The sequence below is a fragment of the Clytia hemisphaerica genome, unplaced genomic scaffold (genome assembly GCF_902728285.1).
Source record: "Clytia hemisphaerica strain Z4C2 unplaced genomic scaffold, Clytia hemisphaerica genome assembly, whole genome shotgun sequence".
In the NCBI taxonomy this organism is placed as follows: domain Eukaryota; kingdom Metazoa; phylum Cnidaria; class Hydrozoa; order Leptothecata; family Clytiidae; genus Clytia; species Clytia hemisphaerica.
The window spans coordinates 766303-787047 of record NW_027104615.1 but is presented as its reverse complement, the minus strand read 5'-3'; the positions used below and the strand labels follow the sequence as shown (position 1 = coordinate 787047).

Below are 20745 nucleotides of genomic sequence, written 5' to 3'. Positions count from 1 at the left end.
TAGCTTCCATCACGTGGAGAGTTTGTTTCATTTAAAATTCATTCTCTCGCTTCTCATCTCTTGCAGGGATTTTAATTTTTGAAGACCGAATTCGAAAGAAAGAATAGCTTTTATCTGAGGCTAATTTTTTTTCTTAGAAAATCTGCACGGTTTAAAAGAGCAACTAGAATGCCTTTTTTACACAAATATTTTTCAAAATGAATGGAAGACTAAGGCAATACTAAGAACCACATAACAACAAGGAAGAAATCAAGGTAGGACCGATTGCATGAAGTGACCTACAATCATGGACAACATTTTTGAGACAAAAGAGATTTCCCTGTAAAATTTTAAACACCACAAATGATTTTTAAGCGCGTTAAACTACAGTTGGAAAGTAGAACTTTAACATGAGACTTAAGACCTTAGGATCTCAGGATTTAAAAGCTCAAATTTGCTGACCTAGAAGCCACCGAACCCCTCCAAAATTGAAATGTTCAATGAAAGAAAGTGGAGTTCATGAGAGAAAGTCTACCAAAAGGAACTCAACCAAAACGCTGAAAATTTACTACGCGAAAGTATAAACCAGTAAAAAAACAAGTTCGTCTCATTTTGTGAACAGAAACAAACAACTTAGTTTACAAAATACGAATCAGTAAACTGACATACAAGTACATCATCATCCAGCCTTCTGTAGTAATTCAATACCTTGTACAGTATCAATGAAAAGGTTTGCTTCATTCCAGCCTACTCTCTATTTAACAACAATGTAATTCAACACCATGAGGATATAAGAGGATCGATAAAGATAAAAGCAAAACGGTTTTAAATGGATAGCACTGATCCGGCTATGTTCTCATTTTCATTAATCTGTTTCGAGATTACCCATCCGATTTTCAAGAGCATGTCAATGAGCGTTAAACCGTAAAACGTACAGCAGTGTATTACTTCTTCATATCCGTCATCGTACCAACTCGAATTTTGCCCAGTAAACTTGCCTCTTGCCAAAGGAAATTTATTTTTGAAATTTTCAACACACTTATAGTTAGATAGTACACATAATGTCAAAGAAGAGTAGGTTTTGAGTTGCTTTGATGATTCCTGGAACTTAAAGATTTTATTTTTACATAAGTGTTCCCGTTTACTTTCATATCAGACACATGCTGATATAAGAAAATAATTTTTTTCTTTTCCTCTTTCTGACCTATCTTGCTCCACATCCGTGCCAATTCAATATGAAAAAGCTGATAAATTAAGATTGAAGAGCTAAGCAAACGATATCACTATTGTTTAAAAATAAAACCTTTAATCTATTGTTTTTGCAAGTATTGTTACATTAAGATCCAAAAATCAAAAGCTGCAAATTTCCTGTGACCGAAAATGGAGTAGCATAACTGACTTTTTGGGAACATAATTAGCAAAAAAAATTAAATATTGGGTGACAATTTCTTTGACAATGCGCATAAGAAGTTTACCATTGTAACAACGGAATACAAACTACTGAGCATATTCGTAAGTTTTAAAAAGTTTTCCGTAGATAGATGGAAATATTTCCAAATGCAGCAATGCTTTCAAGGTTCATTTCTTTTATAAAGAACACCAAATCGATATTAAAGTTCTTTTGTGATCATCTATCAAAATTGATTACGTCGATAAATCCTTCTGGGAGTTGGGTCATCTTACTTGGTTACGCAGGTGGTTGAGAATATTTTGGCCTGTATATTTTCCTTCGTTGCCATGAGTAAACCTCCAAATTTTTTCGACTAACTATTTTCCAAAAAGTCTAGATATTAAAGCTTGTAAAAACCGTAGAAGAACCCATTGCAGAGATTTCCATATCTTAACTTTGGATAATAGGTAAGCAAAAAGATTTACAGGTTTTGCTGAAGATAACCAGGGCTTCTGAAGGCAAAAAACCTCAGACCACGTGATCAATCGTCATTCATGAAATCCTCAATAGTTACATTCCCTTTTTAAACGTGTCACAACATTGAATTTTTTTTTCATCAGCCATAGATTCTCGCTGACTACTGTATCAGTTCATTTTGCCGTGAACAGAGAGAACATCATTTCCCAGCATGCACCACCAACAACCAACAGGTTACCATATTACCCATCATTCATTGCATCGCGGTCTCACAACTTGAACATGTTGTCAGAGAACTCAGTGGCCATTGAAAACGTATTACTTTCCATGGCTTGAAGGGGCCGATGAACAGAAGCTATATCGTTACCATTCCTCTGTTTCCTACCACGTGTCTTTTTACTTAAACTAAGTCCCAGTCTCCCAGGGCTGCTTCCCTTCTTGATGATTTTGAAATATTTCAAAAGAGCGACTACAGGGATCATGATGAGCGAAGAAAACATGAGAAGAACAGCAAAAACGATCGCCCACGGTGGAAGCTCAACGTATTTCCCTTCTGCCTGTATAAAGAAAGAAAGGACGAACGATTAACATAATTTTGTTACCGCTAATACTAAGCACTTGTTTGGTGTATAGATATCGGGCTGAGTGAGTATTGGGCATTCAAATAGTGGCTATACATTGCAGAAAACAAACAAAAAATACATACGAAACGGCAAAATTGGTGCATAATTTTGATGGAATTTGGCTAAAAGCATGAAATTTTGCACGGACCGAGTTTAGACCTTACTAAACGATTTTAGCCCGGGGCCCACTCAAATTTGCCCTTTTTACGCAATTTTGGGCCAATTTATGATGACGTGATCAGGAAAAAAGAAACGTGTAAAGTAGATAGCAGTCTAACTTACCATACGTGCTACCCACACTTGATAGGTTGGTGATTTGGTGCAGAGGTCTTTTATGCTGAAGATGAGCACAAAAACAATGAGGGCTGGTGAAATGATCTTCCAACATATCACCCAAATTTTGTTCGGTCGTTTGTTTGTCATATACTCAATGTCATTACAAAACCTGTCGAATGAATTAGAAAGAAATGATGATATACTTGGCGTACTGCAAAATCATTTTCTTGGTGGTTATGTAAAGTTCCTTAGAATTATTGAGCACTATTGAAACATTTGCAAACTTGAAAGAAATATAGATTTCAAGGATATAATCAGAATAAAATCCAGTGTTCCTGTCTCTTTACCCCAATAAGGAAATCGAGTACTGGTGTTGTAACGCCCAAAAACATTACGAATTACGAAAGACAAAAATGGAGGAAGCTTGAAATGATGATGATCAAGAAATATTTTTTAGATGCATTTTGAAAAGAATCCACTGCTACGCATTTCTTTCTTCCACTTATGATGAAGTACATGAGAAAAAACTATTAGAATTAAAACACCTGATTTCTTAGATAAATAGACAAAAATATGGTGAAAATGATAAAGAACATGTTAAAAACATTTTAAGGTTTCAAAAAATTTGGATGCTCTTAAAAGCGTGTACATTTCAGATGACTGTTAAAAAGGATCCTCTAGGCATTTCTTTCTCCAACTAGTGTTTTAATCATTGAACCGCTCATAACTGCTCATTTATGATTTGCAAATGAGTTAATTATGCAGTATCCCGATACAGTAAATATATTTTTCACTTTCATTAAGCCAAAACGTTCATACAAAGTGATATTACAGTAAATGTTTTTCTAAAACTAGACACCAGACTGATGCCGTCCATATTCATTATGTAATTCGCAAAAGGAAACTTAATGCAATCAATGCAAATATTTCTGATTTCCAATGCGTGTACACGTCCCAACAAGGAAAGAAAATGCCAATCTCGTTTTTTTATTTGGGCAAGGTAAAAATCAGCGCGAGATGTCGCAGCGCTATTAGACCCAGACCTACTGGTACAGGAGCAAAGAAATGGAGCGATCTCATATGCAATGCACCTCTAAGACCACAACGGTTTCGTTTCGCTCCGAAATGAAATGAAGCCATTCTATTGGTTATATTTAAGTTTTACGTCACTTCTAACCAATAAAAGGACTTCATTTAGTTTCGGAGCGAAACAGAAACGTTACGTGCGAACATAGTCTAACATACCTTTCAATGCCATACAGATATGATATAGAGATGACTTCACATAGCGCCACCACCAGCAACGGAATTCCAACCGAATAATTCTCAATGATTTGTAACCAATAGTTACCAGAATGCTGTGTCATGATTAAACTTGGTAAGTAAATAGCAAGACAGACGATTCCTGAAATGAAACATTAAGTTAAATCCTGATTGAGGCTAAATACACACCCTTCTCACAAACCCAGTGGAAACCTCTACCACTGGAAGATTGGCCAAAATATTGTCCCCAGTGGAAAATCATACTTCAATTCTGTCCCTACTGAAAATAATCACATAAACGAATCCTCACTGTTGTTTTTGTTTGACTGGGTGTTTCAAAATAATTGAAACCCCCAGTCATGAGAAGGGAATATCTATCCCCATCGAGTTTCAGTCTGTTATTTTTACCCCCAATAGCTGAAAAAAATGCTACCGGCTCTGTGAGAAGGAGGTATCTAAAAAAACCTCGAGATAAATCACTCAAATAAAGAAGATCTGATAGGATCACAAACCGTCGGTCGTATTTGTTCCCTTGCTGAACAAGAATAGTTATATAATATATATGCGAAGAAATAAGAATTTCTGTCCAACTATATTCACTCAGGAGATTTGGGTGGCAGAGCAGCATGCATTTCGTCCTTATTAGGACTCGTCTGCACTGCATACTGCACCCTGGCTGGCTAGATCGATTTAGCCAGCATCTCTAAACCACAAAATCACTTGTGGTTCAAACTGAGAGAACTAGTGCGGACAGAAGGGAAATATATAGTTGTATTAAGACTCTACATATAAAGATAAACTCTACATATAATATACAGAAGCAGCCGGCGAAGAGATTTTTTAGAAATATGTGTTCTTATCTTCTAGGAGACCAACTGTTATGACTTTTCAATTTTCTATACAAATGATGTGTTCTGATTTCTAGGAAACCTTTATCGCACTATTTGTCTCCCTAAACTTGTCACTATTTTATGGTTTGATGTGTTCTAAAATCTAGGAAAAGCAGTTTGCCAAGACAAACTTGTAAGATATTTGTTTTCCTCCACGATAGATGTGTTCTGAAAATTTCTAGGGTTGCTAGGCAACAAGATAACATCAATTTTTGCTTGATTATACCCCTGTCTCCTTAAAAAATGTGTTCTGAAGCTTTCTAGGGTTATCTAGACAACAAGAACACGTTAGATGACCTTGATTATACCCCTGTCTCGTCAGAACACATCATCATTTCTAGACATTTCTAGCTGATTAATTTCGAGGATCTGATCAGAACAGATCAAATTTTCTAGCTGAAATAGGCTCTCAGAACACATCGAAAAAAAACGTCGCCTCGCCGGCTGCTTTCGAATATATAGATAAACTTATACAGACACGTAACCTAAGTTTCAAACCTTAATTCAAAAGTTAAACATGGGAAAAAGTAAAACTAATAAAGGTTATCTCACAAAGGTTGTGCTTCAAAAAGTAATAAAAAACCTTTCCGAACCTGTCACAATTTCTTTCCTCAGTTTTGGAAACGGGTTCGCATCAAAGAGCGGCGTGAATAGTCCTTCCAACATTCCAAACTGTGTGTCTACACCTAGCATCAGAAGCATCAGGAAGAACAGTATGGACCACATTTGAGCTTGTGGCAACGTGTTGATGGCATCGGTGAAGGTGATGAAGGCAAGACCAGTCGATTGTGAAAGCTAGTAAAGTGAAGAATTCACATTCGAGTAATGTGATGAGCTAGCGATATAAAAATTTCTACATTAGGCAAAAGACTTTGAGGATTGATTTTGAGTTTTCGATTTAAAAAAAAGATTGGACTTTGTTTGGATGAAAATGTCTGGATTTCTATTCCTAAAAGTAAAAAGACTGAGCTCATACATTAGGCAAAAAACTGTCTGAAAATTGGCAATTGTTCATGAAATAAAGCAAGTAAAACACTTTGAATTGTATTGGAAGAATTTGTACAATAAGAATAAAATATTTTTAAAGATCTTAAAATACCTCTGCAAGGAATTCCTTTTTACTACACACGATTTCAGTTATATTTCCGTTCACAGTAGCATTCCCTACGAAGATTTCGTACGATTCCGACTCTGTATGGTTCAGCCCCAACATGGCGAGACAATCGTGCATTTTCAACTCAGCACGATACCCAATGAAACAAAATATAACAACGCTGGCATAGACACTGACTCCAGCATCTATGAGGCAGATGGTGATAGCATCTCTGGTTGTGTCGTTCTTTAGCGGGTTGTAGCTTGCAAATGCGATCAGAGATCCGTATGCGATACCGAGAGAGTAGAATGTTTGTGTGGCAGCGTCTAACCAGACCAAAGGATCCTTCAATCTTGAGAACTGAAATATGAAGGGAGTAATGAATTGCAAGGGAACAGAATTTATCTATCATGTCAATTACGTCAATTATATAAAGTAAAACGCTGAAACAGGGCCCACGCCATGAAATCGAAAGTGGGTGGGTGGCAATGAGTCTAAGGAGGCGCAACCAAAAATTTTTACTTTACAAAAAAGTGTGGAAAGTGTGCGAGTGAAAAATGAAAAACTTAAAATCTTAAATCAATTGGCAAACATACTTCGGGAACAAAGAGAAGGGCAAGTCCTTGCTGAAAGCCGTCCAAATTGACACCACGGAAGAACATTGCACCAAGCAAGATCAAGGGTAATGTTGCAGTCACGTACACTACCTAAAAGAAAAACAAATGGATGGTTAATAGAGAATATCAAAATAACTTAATAGAATGTATGGCTTGATGACAGAACTTTCTAAGACATACTCTACTCTAGTGACAGAAATATTTTACAGTTGAGCCTCCATAACTCAAACACGCATGGGGAACATTTTTCGAATTATGGAGTAAGGTTTATAAGGCATTTAACTGAAGGAACCATAAAACCGGTTCGAGCTAAGGAGACATTCGAGTTAAAGACAATCTACTGTGTGACCAAAACCAACATTGAATTTTCAGACAGAAAAACGTAAATTTTAAATCTTCCAAAGCTGAAATCCATCATATTACGTTTATCGTTCTTCAAAAGGACTTAGATTGGCGTTAGTTTGATATCTTTTGCTACACTCATTTTTATAAGGAAATTTTATAATTTTTTAAGGCTGAAAAGTGCCAAAACATAAGAACATTTTAAGAACAATCCTGAGCATGAAATGTCAAATTAGTAATCAGTTTATTAGTAAGAACATGATAAGAGCAATTTCAGATCTAAAACATGAGAACAGCAAACTTCAGTAAGGATATATGAAGACGGTTCTTATAAAAAAGGAAAAAAAAGATGTTTCTTATAAAAAGGTGAACTTGTTTTCATACCTTGCCCTCCGATTTGATTCGTTTCACCATACAAAGCCAAACGACCAACCAAGCGAACAACAAACTGAACGCGATTGTCCAATTGATTTCATTACCAGATTCGATATCTTCGGATATATCAAGTGTCGTGCGATACCAGAAATAACTGGTCGGCCCTGCCTTCTCACATTCAGCATTGGGCTGTTGGAAGGTCTGATTTCCTACAAAAATCGAGGATAATACCATGAAATGAATTATACTCAAAACTCTGAACTAAGTTTATATTATCCACTATTTCTGGATCGGAGGCGTAGTGGTATAGTGGTTATCATCCTTGACTCCCGCCTGGGAAGCCCGAATTCGATACTCACGGTTTCTCTACGATTCAATTGGCAAGTGAATATACCTTCGCCCGGGTCAACCCATGTCATGTGAGGGGAATTGGGTAACATTACTCTGATACAAGAGTGTGGGTGGATTAGACTGACATTGTGACGTGCCGTAACACTCATAAGGTTCGGCCTCGCATATCATGGTATACACCGTGGCTTGGCAGCTCGCGTCTGTCAAGCCGCAGTGTCTGTCAGCGCCGTAATTCCTACTCCTTCTTGTGTAGGACCCATCCCGAATGCATTCGGAGGACTCATATCTATCTATCTGATCGGAGCTCAAAGAAAAAGAGGAAATCGCAACGAAAGCGCCGTATTTACTTTCCTTACATATTTGTAATGAAGTGCCGTTAGATGTCAGGCAAAGTTGTAAGCACTGAATTGGTTTCTTAAAACTTTTGAATCGAGAACACTCTTAATCAATACGCATTTGTACAAGTCTGCTACGTAGTAAATGTACTGTTCTCAAACTTAAACTTCTATTTAAAACGAAATAAATTGTAATTTCTCCTTAACTCAAAAGATAGTCTTCAAGTCGGGGGAGGTTCTGATTGTCCTTAAAAATTATTTGCATAGAATGGCTTTGAGACCAATTTCGCACGTGACTGTTCTGTTTTGCTCCGAAACGAAATGAAGCCATTCTATTGGTTAGAAGTGACGTAACACTTGAATGTAATCAATAGAATGGCTTCATTTCGTTTCGGAGCGAAACGGAACCGTCACGTGCGAACATGGTCTAAGGAGCTGATTTCAATGAATAAGAGTATGATACTATCAATATAAGAGAGAACACGTGATTTCCAAAATAAATCGTTTTACCTTTAGTGATGGTGACTTTCGGGCATTCTGACCATGGTAAAGGATTCTTGAAAGAGTTGACGAAATAAATCAAACACCATGATAAAATCACATTATAATATAAACAGACCATGATACAAATCACAACAGATGCAAATCCTAAACCATCCAAGTAAGGAGATACTAGATGCCAGACACCAACGGATCCGTTCCTTAGCCGTTGACCGAGACATAGCTCCATGTAATAGAGCGGCATCCCTTCTACAGCCAGGATGATAAAGTAGGGGATGAGAAAGGAAGCTGAAAAAAAAGAGTTACTGTATCTTGAAAGAAGTACCGAGAAAGCTCAATTTATTTCTTGTAATTTTTCTTGCACAGGTAATGGTTTTGTTAATGAATAGTTATTTTTCTTCATTCTGCAGATTAGTATTTTGCTGGCCCCGCTGTTTCACTTTTTTACATCTTGATCCACTGTGTCCCCTCATGTCTACCAGAGATGGATATAGCGATTATTGCACTAGTGTAAAGCTTATGTAGTGTTTTAAGGCCTTATCTACAGTTTGCTTACGTTCAAAAAGTTTTGAACGGAAGGAAAAGTCACGTAAGACCCTCTTAATCAACAAAAACTCTACACAATGTCGGGGAAATTTCCAAAAGACAGCCTTACGAACGATTTTCCGTAAGGTCTAAATTAAAATTTTACGTGCATGTGAAAAAAGCTTTGGACTGGACCGGACGTTTTTCGGACCCTTGAGCAAAAAAGCCCAACCCAAAAACGCCCGACCCAAAAACGCCCGAACACCCAGGATTAAAATAAAAACCAGCATACCTCCACCATTCTTATGACACAGGTAAGGAAATCTCCACACATTTCCAAGACCCACGGTATAACCAAACAACATCAAGAGAAACTCTGATCGACGTGGCCATTTCTCTCGTGAGCTTCCAACGCCTGACGCTTTGGACATTTTTCGGTGTTTGTGGCACACGTCTCCAGGGTACTGATCTAAAAGAGATAAAGGAGAAACGGTTGGATACTAAGGAGATAAAAAAGGAAAATATTTGGTCACTAGAGAGATGAGTAAATTGACAAGAACAGGGGTTTTGATAGAAATCATCAAGCAGGTATGATAAAACATTAAAGTGAATCCTCTCTGTGAATAAGAACGCATCTTAGCCAATAAACCTAAGGATGTCTCTGAAGGCGTAATAAGGGGTATAACTTTCTTTTAAAGGTCTAAAGCTCTAAATGAATTAATTCATCAATGTATAATATAAAAGTGTAAAATAACGCATGTAGAGTCTCCAAGATTGAGACCACTCTTATGACAATCAAGACCAAGACTGTACTACCTTCTGATTTCAAGCCAGTGAAAAATAAAAATGAAGATGAAAAAAATGAAAGGGGAAGAAATGTTGTTGATGGCCACAAAACGGATGTCAATGGTCAAAAATGAGATGGGCTAATCCACTTTCTCTCTCAACACATTCTTTTTCGATGAAATCAAGATTTTTCGTGTGAAATAGAGGCTTAACAAAGTATTTTTTTTTTCATTTACATATGTGTATTTGTAACTAAATTGTGGCAAACTGTTTCGATTGAGAATGATGTTATGATTTTATGAAGTTATAATCACGATGCCATTCTCACATACAAGGATCTGAAAGTGGCATCCAAAGAGGACACTATAGTTAGCTGATTGTTCGGACCTATTTTTGAGTTTATCGAACTGAAGTAATTTTAAATCAAGTATTAAAGTTAACTTTATTCTATTTGGACTTTATGAGTATGAAGCTTCCGTAGCTACTGCGTTCACTATACTTTAGCTGAAAATAAATAGGAAAAGTTGATATTTTACGTAGATATAATCTAGAACAGGTTTAGATAGACTTTCGATTGTTTTCACGCCAAGCTCGAATTTCTATGGACTATGAGTTGAACCATGAACCCTGGTGTGTAACGGTGACGCTTCGCTTCAGTTAACTTTGCTATCGATTCTTACTATTTAGTTGGTTCATTTTCCATACAACATTCTATCACTAACTGATGTAAATGGAAGGGTATATACTAACAGAATCATTTATAAGGGGTTCATAGGTACCAAAAAACAGGAAACTCCTAAAAACCTGTTATCTAGTAGACAAAGGTCTTTATTCTGAAAAGTGAAAATAAAATCTTAATCACCTTCATCATCAAGGGACATATTAAAATCCCCAGAAGTGGAGCCAGTGGTTTCCGTTCCACCGCTCAAAATATTGGGTGACATTGGGTAGCCACCACCTGTCACGTGATCTGTGCGTTGCTCCAAGTATGGTTTCTTTGACGCTTCGCTCAAAACAGAGGCTAAATTCATCAGGCCTGAGCCTTTGTCCTTCTTCTTTCCCATAATATCACTGTTTGTTTTTCTATTTTGTTCATATGAATATTTCGGGAAGATTACTCTTACTCTATTCGATTTTTCGAATCCACAACAGAAATCAATTAGTTTTTAAGCGGAAAACAAAAAATTGTTTTTTCGACACAAAAAGCTCAATGACTCAGGATAATCGAAAATGCATCAATATAAGGTATAATCTTTCTCTTTTGTTGATCACCTCAGATACTTTTCAAACAATCATAACAAGCAACATTTGGGCAACCTCACAAGAGAAGATTAACTTAAACTGTCTTCAAGAACTAAATTTTGATTTTAGGAGAAAATAAAAAAAATGTAGTGTTTCCGGAATGCGAGTGAAGGAAAAAAGCTCTCATGCGGCCGGCCGGAAATTTTTTTTTGCTATTTCTGATAACTTAAGATCATTGAAATAGAACTTTAAAGATAACTTTTATGTGCAAACAGTATGAAGTAAGCCCTGAATACTAATGTATCAACTACTAACGAACAAAACTTGATTTACAAGCGGGGATATCTAACCAACCGACGCTTGATTTCCTTTATGATGAACCATATAGATGAACCCATAGCCTGCGGCCGAGTCAGAAAACTTTTTTTCACCCGGCCGGTTTCCGGAAACACTACATTTTTTTATTTTCGCCTTAGAGATAAAATTCAAACCAAAACTTACAAATACAGCTTCTTTATTTCATATACATCCATTCGGTGAATTATTTGACAACTTTTACAACTTGATATCAAAAGGAGGACCCTAACCTCCAATTCTCTCTTACCATCCTGAAATGTCATGTTTTGCTTAAAATAGAACATTTGAAAACAACTTTGCACCTGAAATAGGATTTTAAAAATTCTGAAAAAAATAATCAATCTCACAAAAAATATCAAATTAAAGTAACCATTCTAGTGAAAGATGGTATAGATTAGTATCGGGAAAGGGTGGTCAAATTTACCAGAGCCTTGTCACGTTCCTAAGTATGACAAATTTTACTCCGAAAAGAACAAAGCATACAAATTAAACACCCACCCAAATCATACGAAAAAATTCTGATTTTGAAAATTTTCTTCAGGAAAGCCCAAACACTGTAGAAAAAAGTTCCTTTGACCCGTAGTAGTTACATTTTACAAGGGATGATTTTAAATATTCACATTTTTTTCTCGATTTCAATTTTGGAGGGGAAAAGAAGAAAATTAGCGACAATAAAAAGAGAAAATTTTAACAGAGTATAAATGAAGAGAAAAGATCTCTGCTAAACGTTCCAAAATGATATTAAATGAAACACGACGACCCTTAATCTATAAGAATATTATGGACAGTAAAACATTCATCGTGAAAACATCACCCAATGATTCAAAACTTCAAAATAAACTAAAATATTTTAGAAAATGGAGTTTCGTAGTGACAGGCATGCTTTTCGGGTTTCAAATTTCTAAAACAGAATAAAATTGCGGGGGAATCGTGCTAAATTCTTAGGAAAGAAATGCTCTTTAGCGTGAAAATAAGGGAAAAGACGGAATGAAAAAGGTGCCAAAACGCCTCGATTTCAGTAAAAAACAAATCTCGTTATCATTATTGTGAAAGACAATTCCCGAGAAGGTGAAGACAACTCCACCAGTACTTCTAATGAACACCCCCTTTCATGAAGTGAATGATTTTACAACATAGAAACGCCTCTGTATAAAAAACAAGCTTATTAGCGATACACAGGGATTTGCATGAATACATTAAAGGAAGAAATTTTGGCGGAAAGAATATTTGACGGATTTATTCAAATTAAGTTCCCGCCAAAATTTCCATTTTCCGCCGTCCACCAAGTTTAATTCTCGAATTTCGTCCTATTTTAGGCTCCAATCTGGGTTTTCAACGATTTTGCAATCATTTTTTGACCCTAAATATCCTGCAACCGCCAAATTAAATTCCGTCTGAAAAAACTTTCTCGGCCATCCGCCAAATGAAATTCCCGCCAAAATGTCTTCCTTTAATGTGCAATCTTGTTGTGCGTCCATCTGTTAATTGTCTCTTACTTTTTTATCCCAAAACTCCTCAGCTTCCCGAAAAATTGACTGAGTAGGAATTGAGTATATCTAAATTTTGGTCTCCTGGAGCTTCGTAACTATTTTGATGGGCTGAGAAATTGGTAAAAAAAGCCTTAAAGGTTTTGTAAGTTTCACATTAATGGGAAAACTTTGATACTTTTGATCATTGTTAACAGTTCATAGTGTCCTGGTAGCTTGGTTCCCCCTTGAAAATTGAAAAATTATCTTCCCCCCCCCTTTTTAAAAGAAAACCCCAATAAAAAAAACAGGAGGGTTGTTTTGAGATGGAAAAACAGCTTTTTGAAAACAATAGAAATACGGCTCGTCATATACCAGTTATCTTGTCCTTAAGTGCTTTTTGAAAAATCTGCATAAGTAGTGTGCTGTGACAATATTCTCTTGTTTCAGGTCTAATTATGTGAAAACTTTAGGGATATTTTCGGTACACTTCACTCGTACACTCGTACAAAAAGATTTTTAAATTTTCTTGCTCAGTTTCTTGTATAACCGCATCAATACACATTAGATAAAGAGATTTTGTCAAACAATCAAATTTAATCTGACCGAATCTTTATTTCTTGCTAGATATTTTAAAATTTTGAAGTGGGGCGACTAAGTTAGAAACGAATAATTCAACAATAAAGTATGGTATGGTATTTAAGGCTCTTAAGGGAATTACACAAATTAGTCACAAAAAGGTGAAAATAAGAACATTTTTAAGATTTAAAACCGAAAAAGTTTAGAACGTCCAAAGACTGAAAAAGGTTTGGATGTTCTTATAAAACAAAACGTGTACAAAATTGGGTGAACCTAGAAAGTATGTTTTGGAGAAAAAAATTGCACAAACACAGACTGATTCTGAGATTGAAACTACTCACAAAAAAAATAGTCAAAAAAACCCCAGAAAACATTAAGTGAAAACTCGTAGACCAGCAATATAAGATATCTAGAAAAAAAAAACACTTTGATTTACCACCGCCACCAATGGTTATTTATTTAGTTCCCCAATATTGAATATAGTGACCACAATCAATTCAAGTGCAATGAGTTGTTCATTTAGAAAATTTATGCTGTATTTTCAACACGATTTTCAATAAAGTAACTGAAAGTATGGCTTTTAAATAAGCCTAAATTTATAGCATAAATCTTGATAGTTGATGCAGTGAAAGTTATTGTAACAATACTGACAGTGTCATGTCTTATCCTCAGTTGAAAATAAATTTCTTAAAACTAGAGTTCCTTACAAAAAATAACATTGCATAAATATATATAGCATAGATCTTGTAAATTTGAAGATATTAGCGGTTTTTTAAAAACAAGTAGAATGTTCCCCCGTTGGTAGAGTTGCCGATAACCTACTTACCATCTTTTTATAGGAACAATTTTTTGAAAACAATAAAGCTCGAAACTGCTAAAAAGAAGAACAATTTAAAGAATAAAAATGAAGATAAAATGACTAGAAATACCGAAATTTTAACAGTTTTAATAAGAACAGTATCAGAATCAATTTAGACAAAAGGTACCAAAAAAAAACGACCGTTCCTCAACAAGGTTACACTGGTTGTTATGAAAAAAGAGCGTAAAGTGTTTCAGCAAAAGTGTCTATGCCTAACACTACCATTTCACCAATTAACCAATCCTTAAAAAGTGCATTTTCTAGCTGCATAACAATTCAATCCCTTTCACATTATCACTCTTGCGATAGTCAATTTTTTTCTGCCTTCTTGATTGTTTGATAATACCGTTTTTCCTATATTAAATTAGGGCCGTCGTCCAAAACGCACCACACACTAACAACCGCCGTGCCTAAAACAGAAATTCAAAAAAAAAAAGCCACCCTCTTATAAGCTAAATCTCGAAAACTTATTTGAGAAAATACGTATTAATATAAAACAACCGAAAGGACAGATATAATATATATTCTTAGGTCTTTAAAAATTTACTACCGCAAAAGTTGATTTTATACATCACCCACGTAAAATACGAACCTGCTAAAGGAATCAACCAACACAGACATGATGAAATTGTTTCCCTAAAAGGATCATCATAAGGTCAAGACAAGCTCTCTAAACAACCTGTTACACAAAGTCACCATTTTGATTAACAAAACTCATAAATAAGATATCTTTTACTAATATTTCGAAAATTTTCCATCATCATGATCATATCATCATATCAGTTTAACAAGATGAAAAGTCTTGGAAAAAAGATATCAAAAACCATAAACATGTTAGGGCAATTCATGACGTCTCCTTATGGGTCCATACAACGAAAACTAAACAACACAAAAAAAGAGTGACCATTCCCACGAAATAAAAACTAATCTGAAAGTGTATCTTCTTTTAAAGTCATAAAATCCAAAGGAAGAAGAACGAAGGTGAAGACTTTAGGAAAGAAGAAACAGAAAATCAAAACTACTCATTTTAAATGTATAAGAAAGAAGAAGGAAAGAAAAGTTACAATATTATAGTGAAAGATAACTTTCTAAGTTGGGGGTCAATGTCTTTTGAAGACACTGTCAATAATTTATGCGTGCATTTAGTTTACTGTTTTTTATATTCTGTGCTGGAATTCTTATTCTCAGTTAAAAAATCTTGTAGTAAAGACTTCTTATATTCATTCCGCAAGAGGAAGTACAAATACCAAAATGGACAGAGAAATGCCATATTGTCTTATAGAAGTGGGATACTCCTTATGGGGGATGAGTCATAGCATTCTATAAAGGGTGCCCTTATGTGCATGTTAGTTATCAAAGAATAAAAAAGGCCTCACAAGTGGAAAAGGTTATATAATAAAAGCATGGACTAAAAACTTAAATTTAAAGGTTTTATTTTTACATAGGTGTTTTCGTTTCATATCAGGACGGTGTCTTCCTATTGTTATATTGTGCTGATATAAGCAAAAAATGTTTTCTTTTCCTCTTTCTGACCAATCTTGCTCCACATCCGTGTCAATCCAATGTGAAAAAGCTTGCGAATTAAAATTAAACCCCCCTGTAAAATGTCAAAATTTGCAAGAAAAACTTTTAAAAAAGTTCTTCTTCATACCTTACCGTGAGGGTCGAAACTAAAATCATTCATTTACAGTATTCCCGCAAGTTTTAGAATAATTGTTTACCTCCTGGAAAAATAAAAAAACTTTGCTTAGACCCTCTCGAAATTCTTCTTCGGATTACCCCCTGGAAAAGTTCGTCCAGCCTCCTGAATGGATATAAAATAGAATAGCCCAATTGCCTGTAACAACCATAGATTTATAAAGCCCGAAGGGCTAGATGTCGTACTTTTACTGAAAAGTGTTCCGAGGTTAGGTAGGAAATTCTACCTAGGTCACGTGATATTACAATAGAATTCCAGCGCTTGACCAATAAGAAGCTTCACGGCTTTTCGAAAACAAAAGCAACAATAATAGCAACATTTTTTTTGCCTACGATGGCTTAAAGTACGGTATCTAGCCCTTCCGGCTTTTTAAATCTATGGTTGCAACAAGTTCGTCCACCATGAGTATGAACAAAGTTAAACCAAAAACGTCAGGCTCATCACTCATAATCCACCGTCTTTTCAAATAAATTGAATATAATTCAATAAAATAATAAATCTAGTCTACGGTTGGGAATTTAATAGAGATGCTTGAAAAGTCTAAAAAAGCTTCACAAGCAGCCAAGGCCATATTCATGCATCAGTGAATTAAGATCAATACTAAGCCAAATTTGAAGGTTCTCAGAAAAAAGGAATAAAAATTATAAAGTCAACCGATAATGAAACACCTTATGTCTATCTTCTCGAAACCGATCGACTCGGTCAGACGTCAGACTTGATAATATTTAATCCAGACATAGAGATTGTTTGTGAATAATATTTATAAAGAACTAAAAGTTAGAACACAGGGGAAAGGTCCAAAACAGCGCGAGAGAATAGATATCTATTAAATTAAATTCCTGGCATGACAGAGGAAATGATTTTTTCCTCCCCTGTTCTTTAATATCTGTTTACCCCCTTTTTCTACTATATTTGTTCCCAAAGTTTTTCTTATGTTAATTTAGATGTAAATTAGTTTCTTTATTCTTACTATCGATTGCATAATCTTACCCACCGAGCAATTTAATGTGTTTTTGCTTATTAGAATTCATTCGTGTATTCGCTTTTTTAAATAAGAACGACTGGAACTAAAATAAAAACAGTAGACTCAACTTTAACCAAAATCTGGCCAAAAAAAGAACAAACCAAGTTTCCTCAGATTTATTAAAAAATGGTTAAGAAAACGCCCCCCCCCCCAGACTATAATTGCTCAAAAAGGCCCAGGCTATGTAGGATTAAGTTAATAAGTGAACTAAGCATATTAACCCTTAGCCCACGAGGGCCGCGTATACGCGTCCGTACTATGCATCCTGAGAGTCTTCTTTGAGCTCAGATTCCAGGCTGTTTTGATACTGAAAGGATCAGGTTATGATTTTCGGAAATATAATAAAAAATCCTTTCCGAAAAGTATAGGGGTCATAGGGCTTGGATGTAAGGAAATTTGAAAGGAAAAATGGTGGCAAGGAAGGTAGACAATAAATAGAATAGGCCACAATATAGGCCACATTTTGGGCATTGCTAATACGCATCTTTGTGAAAAAAATCGGAAAAAATAATGATAAAATCTCGAGAAAATGCCAAAAAACCGGTTTTTCAGGCATATTTACGGCAATTTTAGCCGGAAAAATTTTTTTTGCAAAGTTTCATGAAAAAATATAAAGTACAGCTCGAGAAATTCAAGAAAAACCATTTTTCCGGCGATAATCGGTTGTTCCGGTGATTTTTAGAAAGTTCCGACTTCAAAAATCAGTTTAATTGACAATTATTGAATCATGCTTGATGGTGGGCATTGTTATCAATGATGTTTTTGTGCGAAAAAATGAAGAAATATAAAGAAAAAGTCCAATGAAAATCTGCAAAAACGGCGATTTCCGGCATATCAGATTCGGCCATGTTTTTGGCATTGCTAATACGCGTCATTGTGCAAGAAATCGGAAAAAACTAATGATGAGATCTTGAGAAAATGCAAAAAAACGGTTTTTCGGTCTCAAAAATCCGGCTCCGTCACATTTTGGGTATCACTATTTTGCACCTTTGTGCCAAAAATCAGAAAAAAATAATGAGCCAATCTCGAGAAAAGCTGGTAACAGACGAACGAACGAACGAACGAACGAACGAACGAACGAACGAACGAACGAACGAACGAACGAACGAACGAACGAACGGTTAATTTAAAGGACCTCCTGGGAAGGTCCAATAAAAAATTAATGGCACTTTTCAAGCGTCAAAAGTCAAAAGACATTGGTTTCAACCTGATTAAAGAAGTATGTCTCTCTTAGCCATTTTTTCGTACGAAAATATTAATTTTTATGTATTTGTTCGTGAAAGCTTATGCTCGCGAAAGTTTGTACGCCTAAAGTATTCATTATCTGTTTTAGGACTTTAGCCAAAATGGAACCTCGTGTTCTTATTAAAGTGTTCTTATAAAAACGCGTGTATTTAATCGTTTTTAAACAACGAAGTTTCCGGTGCCTGATTCTCCGTCCCCAGAAATTTATTAGACTGATTCAACCCAGCAACGATTAAATTCAAATAAAGGCTATATCCTATTAAGGTTATCCCTATTCTCGGATATAAGCCATATAAGATATGATAACTTGACGTCTTACCTTAATCTTTGGTAGGGTCTAGAAGCTTCTTTACTCGACGTGGTGTCTCCAATCTTGTTTAAAACTCGAACAGCTATATCTATCCTTCTTCGCTCTTGAGCAGTGGTTTAAAAACAATCTGAAAAAAATAAGCAAAACATGGAACTATGTGAAAATTGGAGAATCAAATCAACTATTTTATTAAGTTATCTAATTACCAAATTATTATAAATTCGTATCTCAATATCCAAAATATTGATAGTAGAAGGAATCTCAAAAAATAGCGAAAAGAATGTTCACTTGAGTGTACAGGAAAATAAAGAACATCACACTTTATATGAATAGATCTTTTGTTTTAATCATTCAATTTCCAGATCAACCAAATTGGTCTTTGAAAAAAGAAAACAAATAGGTACCTTAAAATTTGGCGTAAACCATGTATGAGGATCATTTTCTATACACAAATTTCCTATTATCAGATTCATATAAAAAAGTCACGAGACGTCGAGTAAAGCTCGGATTGGCTGAGACATGCAAAGATTACCTCATACTCTGGCCATTTTGAAGAAATGTGTGTGTGTGTGTAATATTTGCCAATCAGAGCTTTACTCGACGTTTTTTCGTGACTTTTTTGCATGAATCTGCTAATAGAAAATACGTGTATCGACAAAGATTTTGTTCCACTTTTTCACGGACTCGCTAAATGTCAACTGAACACCAAAGGTATTCTCTTGGACAAAACATAAGCAAAAAATGTAGAAAATAAATTCGTATACAGGCCCTTATATTTAGAGTACACCACCAGTGGCGTGGTGGCAGGGGGGGGGGGGGGCAGGGGGCCAGGCCCCCCCCAGCGGAGCCCTTTTGGGAAGGGGCGCCAAGAAGGATTTTTCAGGCGCCCATATCGAAAGATTGACAAATGAAAAAACAAAAAAACAGTAATCACTCTTTTTTGTGCCATAAATTTAGAGGGGCGCCAAAAACAAAAAATCTTTAAAAAGGGCGCCATGTTTGCCTTGGCCACCCCAGAGAAATTTTCCCACCACGCCACTGTACCACGTTGGAAACCCATAGAAATGAATGAAAAATGCCAGTTTTAAGGCCAGAGTGAGATTTCACTAAAAAAAGGTAAATCATTAATACGTGAGCATGCAAATTCAAGATTAGAGATATCCGGGGAGATGTCAAAAGATAACATTCAATCGACCTTAAAAGCTGTAGCAGAAAATACACATTATTTATTGGAACGTCTTAATTTAGGCTGAGGTTAGCTGTGCTTATTTTCTTGATAATATTTTGAGCCTAAAATTTTTATATTGGCGTTCTTGATATCAAATTAACTTAAATGTTATACAGAATTACCTTGGGCTCTAAAAATTGGCTCTGATGTCAGACGAATCTGGTATTATTTCAAGTTTAAGGGAGTAATTAAGAAATTAAGTAATTACGAAAGAATTCACATAAGTGTTTAAGCAAATTTTGGAAAATCTTTTCAATAAAATTTTCTTATAAACTGGGTTCTAATAAATAACGTGTATTAGCCCTGTCAAGTATTCAGTGCCAGTGAAAAAGATCAGTAGTATATAGAGGATGCAGGTAGAACTAAAAATGAGAAACATAAACATACCTTCTAGAAAGCTCTTATGCTAAATGATCAATTCCAATGGAGATTTTATATCGCATTTCGTCTTCGAAATTGGAAAAGTTTAAGAAAAAATATTCCATCTGTTTTTTCTCGTTTTCACTCCCTGAAATCAAGACAAAAGATTAGTTCATTACGAAACTTTCTTCTATTTTACTACAAAAGAATCACGCGTCAGAATTACGCCTAGTCTCATGCTTTGTTCTCCTCCTTCCTCGCTCATCCTGAAAAAAAATGTCCAAAAATAAAATAATAAAAAGGTCTTAATTAATATTTTTTGCGAGGTGTTAGAATTTATGAGTGATTTCTCCACCTCAAATAGTATGATACTCGATCTCGCTTTTTACCCTGAGATTATTTTTCAATTTTGAAATAATATTATACCTTAACTACATCAAACTACATTTGTGTCATCAATTCCCATCGTGAAATCAATTTTTCATGAGACATTCTCCTTGTAAAGAATAGAGAAAATAAGGTGATCCAAGGGCGAATTGTTGAATAACATCCA

The 20745-nt window shown here is 35.4% G+C and overlaps 1 protein-coding gene across 2 annotated transcripts; it reads right to left on the bottom strand.

Moving 5' to 3' along the window:
• Positions 1–1424: 1424 nt before the first annotated feature.
• Positions 1425–18757, bottom strand: LOC136824569 (sodium-dependent neutral amino acid transporter B(0)AT3-like). Of its 2 annotated transcripts, none has more exons than XM_067080550.1 (10): positions 18614–18757; positions 9330–9506; positions 8522–8800; positions 7335–7534; positions 6588–6698; positions 5998–6351; positions 5492–5693; positions 3991–4150; positions 2752–2914; positions 1425–2403 (listed from the first exon to the last, which is right to left on the bottom strand). In XM_067080550.1, exons 2-10 carry the CDS (start codon positions 9466–9468, stop codon positions 2116–2118), a joined length of 1896 nt encoding a protein of 631 aa, XP_066936651.1. In that variant the 5' UTR covers positions 9469–9506; positions 18614–18757; the 3' UTR covers positions 1425–2115. The 2 variants fall into 2 exon arrangements, with proteins under 2 accessions (XP_066936651.1, XP_066936653.1); XM_067080552.1 differs by lacking the exon at positions 18614–18757 and adding an exon at positions 10686–10973.
• Between the last annotated feature and the right edge of the window lie 1988 nt (positions 18758–20745).